The sequence below is a fragment of the Macaca fascicularis genome, chromosome 1 (genome assembly GCF_037993035.2).
Source record: "Macaca fascicularis isolate 582-1 chromosome 1, T2T-MFA8v1.1".
In the NCBI taxonomy this organism is placed as follows: Eukaryota; Metazoa; Chordata; class Mammalia; order Primates; family Cercopithecidae; genus Macaca; species Macaca fascicularis.
This window is the reverse complement of record NC_088375.1, coordinates 33,592,475-33,604,862: the sequence shown is the minus strand read 5'-3', so window position 1 is coordinate 33,604,862 and position 12,388 is coordinate 33,592,475. Positions and strand designations below refer to the sequence as shown.

General features: G+C 34.0%; 1 protein-coding gene across 50 annotated transcripts in view; it reads left to right on the top strand.

The window, feature by feature from the left end:
* The window catches only part of COP1 (COP1 E3 ubiquitin ligase), a 256,894-nt gene that overhangs the window by 166,595 nt on the left and 77,911 nt on the right, over positions 1 to 12,388 (top strand). For all 50 annotated transcript variants that reach the window (XR_012426194.1, XM_074019442.1, XM_074020276.1 and 47 more), the window contains one exon: positions 8,887 to 9,003. Coding sequence is in view for 49 of the 50 variants with exons in the window: in XM_074019442.1 (XP_073875543.1) it covers positions 8,887 to 9,003 (117 nt within the window). In the remaining variant the exon portion in view is untranslated. The remainder of the gene's footprint in view (positions 1 to 8,886; positions 9,004 to 12,388) is intronic.

Here is a 12,388-nt window from a genome sequence, read left to right as displayed (position 1 = left end):
AATTTCCTCCCCTCTTTCTAGTTTTTTGAAGATTGAAGTTTATGTCATTTAATTGATATTTCTGTCTTTTTTAATCTGAACATTTTTTGTTATATACCTTTCCCATTAAACACTACTTGAGCAAATTTTGAAACAATTTGAAAACAAGTTTTCTTGACTATTTGCTATTATATTATTTTTGTGACTATTATATTTGCTTATCCATTCAGTGTAAAATTCTGTTTGATTTCTCTTGTTATTCTCTTGTTCATCTATGGATTAAAGTATTTTTAAATTTTCTTAAACTTTTCAGAAATCATTCTGTTGCTGATTTATAACTTAATCCTTTTATAGTTAAAGGACATATTTTACATGATTTTAATTTTTTAATTTATTATTTGTTTTATGGTCCAGAATATGAACTACCTTGATAAATATTTCAAATGCATTGAAAAGAAACTGCACTATAAATGCTGTTTGGTGAGTGTTCTGTAAGTGTCAGATCAAAGTTTTTGCTAGTGTATTTCTGATTTTCTGTACGCTTGCTGTGTTTTTGGTCTCCTTGTTTTTTTGATTATGAGACAGAAATGTTAAAGTCTGATTTTATTTCTCTGTTCAGTTACCTGTTTTGTGTGTCAGTGTGTTTTTACCTGATACATTTTGAAACTCTATTGTTAAGTGCATAAATATATTTGGGATTGTTATGTCTTCTTGGTGGACTGAATCATTTGTTAATATATAATATCACTATCCCTGTCAGTATTCCTCTGAAAACTACTTTGCCACATACTCATCAAACTATTGATAGTAATCTCTTTTTCCTCTCCTCTGGGATTTTAATTATGTTAATGTATTAGACCCTTTCGTTTTGTCTCACAGGCCTCATACTCTGTCTTTTTCTTGTCAATATTTTTTTCTCTTCAGATCGGGTAATTTCTGTTGTTCTGTCTTCTAGCTCATGATTCCTTCATCTGTCATCTCCATTTTGCAAAAAAATTTCATTTATTCTTTTTTTAAAAAAAATAATTTCTATATATTCTCTGAGTACTTCTATCTTTCCATTAATTTTAAGTTTATTTTAACCCCATGGAGTATAATTACAATAGTTGCTTTAAAATCAATTTCATTTAATATCTTGGGATCCAGCATCTAAACCTTAGGACTGACCTTTGTTAATTGTGTTTTCCTTTGAAAATTCTTCACATTTTCCTGGGTTTTTGTATGTTGAATAATTTTGAGGTTGTCTCAGCCATTTTGAATATTATGTTATAAGATGTTGGGTCCTATTTAAATTGTGTGGGAAATGTTGGGTTTTTGTTTGTTGGTTCGTTTCTTAGTAGGTGATCAGTTGGCTTCGATTTAGACTGTAAATTCTGTCTTGCCTTCCCTAGGTTATTTTTGCCTTGTCAAAGGAAACAATCAGTTCAGTTATCAGAGCTTTTGCTGTGGTACTTTGAGTCTGCCTAATACACATGCCAGTTAGAGCTTAGTTTAGGACTTGGGTCGTCTTTTCAACTGTAGTTCAATGCACGTAGCATTTGCTGCTGTGCTTCGTGTCCATCTTGCACATACACAGCTCAGAAGTGACTGTGCCAGTGAATGCACAGAACTGTAGAATCTCCTTCTCCAGAACTTTCTTTCCAGGTTTCTTCCTGACTCTTTATCTCCCAGGGCCCCATTTTACTGATCCTTTGTCAAGAAAGTTGGGTTGTTTCATTTTAGGAGACTTTGGTGCCCAGTCTACTGCTGAATTCTGTTAGTAGGGCCTGCCACAAGGGCAAAGAAGCAAGAGAATAGATAAGAAAAATAAAATGGGGATTCTTCTTTTTCATTTTCATTATGTCATAGATGTTCCTTTTTATATACACAGAGTTTTACTCTGAGTATTAGCTTCTTATACTGTTGTAGCTCTGTGACTGAAGCCCACCCATGGGGAAAAGTTGGAGGAGGAAAAGAATAAGTCAGAAGTAAAAAATTATTCCCAATTCCCTGGTTTGCAGAAGCCATTGCTAAACACACGGATTTTCCTTAGTGTTTGCTGCTTAAGGTGCTGACTTTAGCTTGCCAAGGGAGAAGAGAGGGGGAAAAATGGTACTCTTCATCCCCTGAATTTCATTTAAGTGTAGAATTCTCTCCTGGAAATGACTGTTTTTGTTTACTTTTTCAGTTTCCTCATATAGCTGCTTTTGTTTTTTGGATGTTGTCCAGGGTAAACTCACAGTGAGAGAGACTGGCTTACTCTCTTAGCTTGGCAGTAAAAGTCTCAAATGCTTTTAAGCCCATCTCAAGAGTATTATTTAGTGTTACTTAAATGTATTTATTATTCTTGTCTGTTTGGTGATCATATAAAATATTGTCTTTGTGATAACTATAGTTAGAGAATATTTTAAATCACTTTTATACAAATATATTTTGCTTATTTTATATATTTTGTATTTAGTAAATTTTTAACAGGAATTTTTTAAACAGCTATTTTTTTCATTGCTTAAATAAAAACTGAGTTCATGTGAATGATATTTTTCCTACATATGCTGTGTATTTTAAAAATAATTTAGTTCCAAGTATATATGCACATAATTGCATGTTAAAGAACCATCAATATGTAGCAGCTAATCAGAAAGGAATTTCATGAGTCATTTTAAAGGTTCTTTTGAAGAAATATATTTTCCTTTTTAAATATGTAACCTGCGCCGGGCGCAGTGGCTCACGCCTGTAATTACAGCACTTTGGGAGGCCGAGGCGGGCGAATCAAGAGGTCAGGAGATGGAGACCATTTTGGCTAACACGGTGAAACCCCGTCTCTACTAAAAATACAAAAAATTAGCCAGGCGTGGTGGTGGGCACCTGTAGTACCAGCTACTTGGGAGGCTGAGGCAAGAGAATGCCATGAACCCAGGAGGTGGAGCTTGCAGTGAGCCGAGATCACGCCACTGCACTCCAACCTGGGCGACAGAGCAAAACTCCATCTCAAAAAAAAAATGTAACCTGAGAATTATTTGCAATAAATAATCTTGCCTTTGAATTAAACACATTTTTTAAAGGTATTTTTCTTTAAATGTGAGTTTGAAGAATTTAGACTGTATGATAACAGAAGTTACAGGTTCTTCTTCGTTCCAAATTTCCTTTTTATTATTATTATTATCATTTGTTTATTTTTTTTTATTTTTTTTTTGAGATGGAGTTTAGCTCTCGTTGCCCAGGCTGGAGTGCAGTGGCATGATCTCAGCTCACTGCCACCTCCACCACCTGGGTTCAAGCAGTTCTCCTGCCTCAGCCTCCCAAGTAGCTGGGGTTACAGGCATGACCCCCTGCCCCCTACAGCTGGCTAATTTTGTTTTTTTTTTTATAATAGAGATCGGGTTTCACCATGTTGGTCAGGCTGGTCTCGAACTCCTGACCTTAAGTGATCCACCCACCTCGGCATCCCAAAGTGCTGGGATTACAGGCATGAGCCACCACACCTGACCCTTCATTCCAAATTTTATTAGTTTTATAGGTTAATGCACAAATGACAACCATGAAGTCTTGGTAGATTTTACAAATCAATTAGTAAAACTCATGCTGATTGTAATGCTTCCGCTTTTTCATCAGCAGATTAAATAAGTAAATGTAAATTAATAAATGGCATTATGATAACAGTTATAATTTATAACTTTAGAGGCAGTTACCTTTCCTATAAGTTAAAACTTTACTACATATATTCTCTGCTGAATTTAAATGAAATGTTAGACTTATGTTGATCAGCATCCATCATGGCCTCCAGGGATCTCTGTCTCCTGGTATTCTTATGCTTGTGTAGTTCGCCTTCACCTACCTTGTTCCAGGCTTCATCTATGTGGCCAGTAGATATCTCTTCTAAAATTAGGTTATAAAAGACACTGTAGCCTCTATCTTCATCATTTTCTCTCTTCGAAGTCACTCGATTTGGGAGAAACCATCGCATTGTCGCAAGCTCACATGGTGGGGAACTGAAGTCTTATGCCAAAAGTCATGTTGAGTGAACTTGGAAGTGGTAGAGTACTGGACTGTAATAGTCTAGAGTCCTAGTGGACAGCTCAACTACAGTCTGTTGAGAGTGAGCCAAAACTACCCGGCTTACCTGCTCTGAGATTCTTGGCCTCTAAAACTGTGTGAGATAGTAAATGTTTGCTGCTTTAAGTAACTAAGCTTTAGGGCAGTTTGCTCTATGACAATGTCTAGCTACTAATACAGGGTCTGTTGTTTCCCTTTGACGAAGTTCAAGAGTCAAGCTTATTTATGTTTGGTAAACAGTATTAAAGTTTACATCTTTGTATTCAATCGTTCATACTTTTTATAGAGGTATAAAACAATACACATTGCCCCTCAGTGTTATGGTAGTTTTTGTTGAAATAGCATTCTCCCTTTTTACTCATATGGATAACTTTCTGTTTTCTGTAGGACCTGGACAGTAGTTTAGAAGTGGGTCTAGAAGAATTACATATGAAACTTACCTCATATTTGCACATCCTCATTAAAGCTTTGGGCTGTTTTACTGTGTCAAACTTCTGTCCCTGTTTTATTTTTCTTTGGTAATGAATTCTTTCTTAGGATACTTTGGTGCAAATAGACATGCAGTAGGCCCTGTCAGAGAAACTCAAAAACATAAACCTTGCACATTGGAACTGATTGTGATGTTATTATAGATAAGCAATATCTTGTTCTCTATTTTTGGAAACAATTTTAGCAAAATACTTTAGGGAATGATTCACCCAAATTTTACAGATTATCAGATGATAGACTTTATTCTGTAGTGTAGTTGGATTTTTTAAGATTCAGTATTTCAGAATTGAACTGAAAAATTAGGTGACACTTAAAGAAAACACACTTCTTTATCCATTAACATTAAAGAAATAAAACTTGTATAGAACACTTAAGTAGCAAATTTATGGCCGACTAGATACAATATGTTTCTTTGTTTTAACCTCCCAACTATGATATGATTTTCCTAATGTTTACTCTTTTGATTATTTACTGAGAGCCAAAGGAGGCCATATGTAAATAAATACAGTGTATTTTATTTGATTTAATTGCTTTAGCTCTTCACCTAGAAGATGACATTTTCTTTTAAATTTACTTTTCCTTTCAAAGGGAATTTTCATCAATAAATTCTGAAATTTAAATTTTTGACGTTAAATGAAATTCTTACTACCATCCTTGTAAGGAAAAAGTAACAGTAAAGGTGTTCTTATTAATTTATATACTGTCCTTATTTTGAGGATCACTTCATTTATATTTGGCTTAGTTTCTTCTCACACTTGTTGATTTCTTCTACACTTCCTTCCAAAGATTATACTATTTTATCTTTCGATCTGTGATGCCATCTTAGGATATTAAGTAGATTTTAATATTATCTCATTATATTTGTTGTGTTAGTTTTTTAGGGCTACCATAAGAAAACATACCCCAAACAGGCTGGCTTAAGACAACGGAATTTTTTTCTCTCATAGTACTGGAGACCAGAAGCCCAAAATTAGATTGTTGGCAGGGCCACACTCTCTGTGAAAGCTCTGGGGAAAAATTATTTCTTGTCTCCTTCCTAATTTCTGGTTATTGACAGTCATTCTTATCATTTCTTGGCTTGTAGCTGTGTCACTCCAGTCTCGGCTCGCGTCACACATGGCCTTCTTCTCACTGTGCCTTTGTCTCTAAATCTGTCTCTCCTTATAAAGACACCAGTCAATGGATTTAGGACCCATCCTAAACTAGTCTGACCTAATTTTAACTTTATTACATCTGTAAATACCCTATTTCCAAATAAGGTGATAATCACAAGTACCTGGGGTTAGGACTTAAACATGTCTTTTTGGGGAACACAACACCTGTTTTGTTTAATAACCACTCTGAAATTATTATAATCTCTATACAACTTTTCCATGCTGCGTTCATTCAGTGTATCTTTACAGTATTTTTAGTCTTAGTTACGCTTGTAGCTCAGACAGTTACATTGAATTCTAATATCTTATATATTAAAAATTATAATCATGGTGGTTAATGTTGTGACTTATTTAAATAATATTAATGATTACTGCATTGAGAAAATTACCATGAAATTAGAAAAGACCTGCCACACTTCCAGCTTAACTATCATTCTCTCAGTACTGTTTTTTTCTCACTTACATTTAATTTAACATAAAACGCTAATACATACTGCTTGTTTTTAAAGGTTTTTAGTGATTGTAAGTGGGGTTATGCACACAGTAAGTGCTCCATACTTACCTATTGTGAATTACCTTTGGGCCTAGGCTGTTAGACTATAATCTAGTCAAAATCCACTTAATAATCTGATCTTTTAGTGCTATGTTTGGCATATTGACTTTTAATTCCAGGTAACCATCTCATCTTAGAATTGTATGTCATGATTGACCAAATGATTGTGTTTTGATTGAAATAGCATATCATTCTTATTGGAGAATAACGTGGAACAAATCAAATATTGCTATTTAAAAATCTTATTCCATCTCTACATTAAAAAAAAAAAATTAGCCAGGTGTGGTGGTGTGCACCTGTAGTCCCAATTATTTGGGAGGCTTAGATGGGAGGATCTCACTTGAATCCAGGAGTGCAAGGCTGCAGTGAGCTATGATCATTCCAGTGCACTCCAGTCTGGGTGGCAGAGTGAGACCTTGTCTCAGAAACTGCTACTACTAATAATAATGATTCTTATTTTAATAATGAGCATCTTAGTTTACTGTGGGAAAGCTAATTTATCAGATTGTAAATTAGCAACATTTTTTGATAATGATTAATTTCTACTTGGAGATTTCACATATTGAAATAAATTCTTATGTAATCCCATTTCATGGAAGTGGTATTTATTGGAATCAGTTTTACTTATTTTATTCACTTCCGTCTACAGGTTACTGTATCAGTATTTCTAAAAATATTCTAAGATTTTTTCTATACTTCCATTCCCAATACTGGTTTCCAACTCCAAATGCGTGTTAGAATCACCTGGAGAGCTTTTTAAAAAAACACCAGTACTTGTACCCTATCTGGGTATTGTCCTGGATGGGACTTTGGGGCAGATTGAAATACGGATAGGAAGATTTTGTCGTTGTTAATGTTCATTTATTTATTCTAATGTGCATCCAGGATGGCAACTTATATATTGAAAATCTATTTTATGGGTGTATCCTGTTGTCTGCTAAGACATTTTTATTGTTGAAAAATGATATGATAGTTGCTCTGGTACCTTTGTAAAATGGCAACTCATTTTCTGCTTCTGCTTTCAAATCATGCCTATTTTGTTTAGTCTGCTTTGCTCTCCCTAATCATTACAAATTTTAATATATTTCGCTGGATTAGACTACATATCAAATACAAAACCAAAATTTTGAAGTTTAGCTAAATAATTCTAGAATATATTACTTTAGACATATTTAAGCTATATCACTGAATTACTACATAAAAATTTAAAAATCACGAAATTCTTAATTGAAAGAGAAAATAAGAACAGTTTCCAAGTGCTTTAAAGATGTTTGTGTACGTTTTCATATTTATGGTGTATATCAGTATACACTTATACATACATTTAAAGAAAATTGGCTGGGCCCAGTGGCTCACATCTGTAATCCCAACATTTTGGGAGGCTGAGGTGGGCAGATTGCTTGAGCCCAGGAATTTGATACCAATCTCAGCAACGTGACGAAACCCTTTGTTTACAAAAAAAAAAACAGAAAAAAGCCAGGCATGGTTGCACACACCTAGCTACCTGGGAGGCTGAGTGGGAAGAATCACCTGAGCCTAGGAGGTAGAGGAAGTGAGGCATGAATGTGCCACTGCATTCCAGCCTGGATGACAGAGTGAGGAGACCCTGTATCAGGGAAAAAAAAATGGAAAGAAAGAAATAAAAATAATACTAATGTATTTATATAACTATATATATAGTTTTATATATATATATATAAGAAAAACAAATATACCACCTAGCTCCAGATTACTTTTTTTGTTCCTGTCTTTTATGTCTTAGTTGTGGGTCTATGTTACCACTCCGTATAAATTTATTATTTATCTATATTGATTTTTCTTTTTTTTTAGTTTCTTTCTTTCTTTTTTTTTTTTTTTGGTGGCATGATCTCAGCTCACTGCAACCTCTGCCTCCTGGGCTCAAGTGATTATTCCACCTCAGCTTCCCAAGTAGCCGGGACTACAGACCTGCACCACCATGCCCAGCTAACTTTTGTATTTTTAGTAGAGACGGAGTTTCACCATGTTGCCCAGGCTGGTCTCTTAACTCCTGCCTCAGCCTCCCAAAGTGCTGTGATTACAGTCATGAGCCACCGTGCCCAAACTTTTTTTCTATATTGATTTTTGACATTGAAACTATGCTCTCTTAGTTTTAATGTTATTGTATTATTCAGTCATTCAGTGATATGGTTTGGCTGTGTCCCCACCCAGATCTCACCTTGAATTATAATAATCCCCATGTGTCAAGGATGGGGCCATATGGAGATAACTGAATCATAGCAGGCAGTTTCCCCCATACTGTTCTTGTGATAATGAATAAATCTCATGAGATCTGATGATTTTATAAATGGGAGTTCCCCTGCACACGTTCTCTTGCCTGCTGCCATGTAAGACATGACTTTGCTCCTCATTTGCCTTCTGCCGTTGTTGTGAGTCCTCCTCAGCCATGTGGAATTGTGAGTCAATGAAACCTTTTTTTTTTTTTTTTTAATAAATTACTCAGTATCAGGTATCTTTTTATTAGCAATGTGAGAACAAACAAATACATTCATCTTTAACACTTTTAGTCCTAGTAAACTGAATGTTTTAGATTGGCATACAAAGATTTCTGGAGCAATAAGCAAACTTTCCCAAGTTATCAAAGCATTTACTAATGTATTATTTGTTTCTGTTTTTGTTTTTATTGTCCTTTGCCCTTAGTGAAGCTGTGGTCTACCAATCTAGACAACTCAGTGGCAAGCATTGAGGCAAAGGCTAATGTGTGCTGTGTTAAATTCAGCCCCTCTTCCAGATACCATTTGGCTTTCGGCTGTGCAGGTAAGAAATGAAAGCAGATTTGTCTTCCTTTGATGTTGGTTGAATATCATGGTAAGGATAGGAGAGCATTTTAAAACAAATAATTCTTTTGTAGGTTTAAATACTGTTTTCATTATTAGACTGTAAATTAAAAGTATATGCAGTATGCCATCATTATTCATTTAGTGCTGTACCTTAATTGCACTATTCTGTCACCTGTCTTTAATACATAGATATGAATTTGTTAATTTTTATCATCGTTCTTAGTGTTTATATGCATGAGTTAATGCTTATTACTTATTCACAAACTTAAAGTCGTAATAACATTTAAACAAGCTACTGTTAAGCTATATTTAGCTTAACACAGGAACACTTTTTTTTTAAGGCAAACTGTTCTTCCAACAATTATTTATTGAGTCCCTACTATGCACAGAGCACTCATCTAGGGACAGTGAATAAGCATAGTCTTGTATCATGGAGTTCATGCTAACATAGGAAGTATTCAAAAAAGTTTGCTATTATTATCATTACCAAATAATCATTGGGTAAATTATTTTTCTTAACTAGGGTGACCATATGTCTGTATTTGCCTGGGTCAGTTCTAGTTCACACTGTTTGTACCATTGTATTTACTATTAGTACCCTCTTTCATTCACAAAAGTGTCATGAGTTGGACGATAAATCAAATGGTCACCCTACCCTTAAAATTTTTATCTTTGATATTTTTCCCTCTTGAATATTTACTAAAATAGTAAATACTTGTAATTTGGCTTCTGAATGGTGAGTCTTATTTTTTATTAATAATATCAGGATTTTACAAAATACAAGCTAGCACCATATGATGGAGACAATAGCAACTTTTAAAAAGGAAATGCATAATTTAAACCATGTCACTATACTTTTTGCTTTTATTCAACTCACTATGTCACTGGGCTACTGACATTTCATAGTTCAGTTTAAGGAGGACATGGACTAACATGTAGATGTGGGCAAAATTCTCTTTTTTTTAGCATATAGAATTTATTTTTAATGATTACATGCTGTTTTCATTTGAACCTACTTCTGTCTTATTTAAATACTTTGTCACTGATTAGAAATATGACCTTGAGCAAATTCTTTAACTTTCTCCCAAGTTTTTTATCTTTAACATAGAGGTAGAGCTGTTCGGGGCTCTTCTGAGGATTATGGAAAAAAGATTCTTTGTGTAAAGTTCTTATAGTTGTTATTTTTATTATTAATATTATGTATTCAATTAAAATATATAGTCTTAGTTTATTGAATTTGAGTGTGTGTAGACTCTTACTGGCCATCATTTATGGGTATAATATTTTTTCAGTATTTAGTTAATTTGTACCAATGCCAGATATGAATATTATCAAATTTTCTCCTTCCTAGAAAATAGGAACCTACTTTAAAAATGCTTCCATTATCTGCTAGGCAGTTTTCCCCACTATTCTACATTTTCATACATTTCTTAGTTAGTTTTCTCATTTACTTTTCCATGCAAGCTTTAAGATTTATAGTTTTCCAATTCTATAAAAATTATTTTGGGATTCTTACCACACTTTGTTGTGTTTATTTGCTGATTTTAGAAGCATTGGCCTTATTATGATAGTATGTCTTTCCACAGTTACGTGGGGTGTCTTTTTATTTGTTTGGGTTTGGTTTTCTTTTTTTTTTTTTTTTTTTTTTTTTTTGAGACAGGGTCACCCAGATTGAGTACAGTGGCATGATCACAGCACACTGCAGCCTGGTCCTTCCTGGCTCAAGTGATCCTCCAACCTCAGCCTCACCAGCAGCTGGGACTACAGGCATGCACCACCATGCCTGGCTAATTTTTGTATTTTCCATAGAGATGGGGTTTTGCCATGTTGCTCAGGCTATTCTCAAACTCCTGGGCTCAAGCAGTTTGCCTGCCTCAGCTTCCCAAAGTGCTAGGATCACTGTGCCCTGGCTATTGTTTGGGTGGTTTTCTGTCTTTCAATGAGATTTTATAATTTACTTACTTTAGGTTCTGGACTTTTCTGGTCAATTTTTTTTCCTATATATGTTACCATTTTTATTTTTAATAAAATTTTATTTTCCACTCCCTTTTTTTAGGTATTTTTTGCTAAGCATAGACAAAACTTATTCATATTTGGATATTTGTCTTGTGTCTTGGGACCTTATAAATTTTTCTCATTAAGTCTAGTAGCTTTTTAGTAGTGTTTGGATTATCTATTTATACTTGATATCTGCCTGTTGCATTTCTTCTTTTCCAATGATTTATCACATTCTCTACCTCTAAGGTAGAGTTATGCTAGTGATATCCTCCCCCATCTATTTCATTTAGTTGAATGAGCTTTAATGTTCTGCTGTTTAGAATATCTACTTTTGAAAAATATTTTATTCAAATTGTTTTACTTTACTGTTTCTTAATTAGAAGCAAAACAGAATATTATCAATTACCTTTTAGCACCAATTGATACTTATGCTTTTTCTAAAACTGAGTTGTATTTTTCTTGAATGAACCTTGCTATGGCATAATGTAGAATTTTTGAGAAACTACTATATTTAATTGGTAATTTTAAATCCATATGTTAAATTAGCCTATTATTCATTTTATCTTTTTTAACTGTCTTTGCCATTTTTAACATCAATAGTTTTGTAATTTTCAGTGTACACGTCTTGAACTTCTGTTGTTAAATTTATTCTTATTTTGTTACTTTTATTTCTGTCGTGAATGGAATTGCTTTTAAATTTTATTTTTTGATTGTTTTGTTAATAGTGTACAGAAATACAATTGATTTTTATATATCAATCTTGTATCTCTAACACTGCTTCTCTTTATTTGTTCTTGTTTTATTGTGGATTTCTTGGGGTTTTCTACATGTAGAATCATATCTGCAGTTGAACAATTTATGAATGACATTTTGCTTTGTTGTATTAGCTAGAAGATCAAGTATAATGTTAAATAGAAGTGGTAAAAGCAACTTCTTATATGTGAAGAGTATTTATTTAGTCCTTCACAATTAAGTATGGTGTTGGCTGTGAGGTTTTTTGTAGATACCTTTTATCAGTTTGAGTAATTTTTTATCTGCTTGTAGTTTGCTACGAGTTTTTGTTGTGAATAGGCATTAGATTTTGTCAAGTGCTTTTTTTCTGCTTCTGTTAAGGTTGATTGTGAGGTTAATGTCCTATACTTAATACTATGGGACAGTAATATTATTATAATATTAAGCCAACCTTTCAAGTACTTTTGTGTCTGTGTTAGTAATGGATATTCATCCGTAGTTTTATACGTTCATTTATAGACAGAATCTCGCTCTGTCAGAGCCCAGGCTGGAGTGTAGTGGCGCGATATTGGCTCACTGCAACCTCTGCCTCCCAGATTCAAGTGATTCTCGTGCCTCAGCCTCCTGAGAAG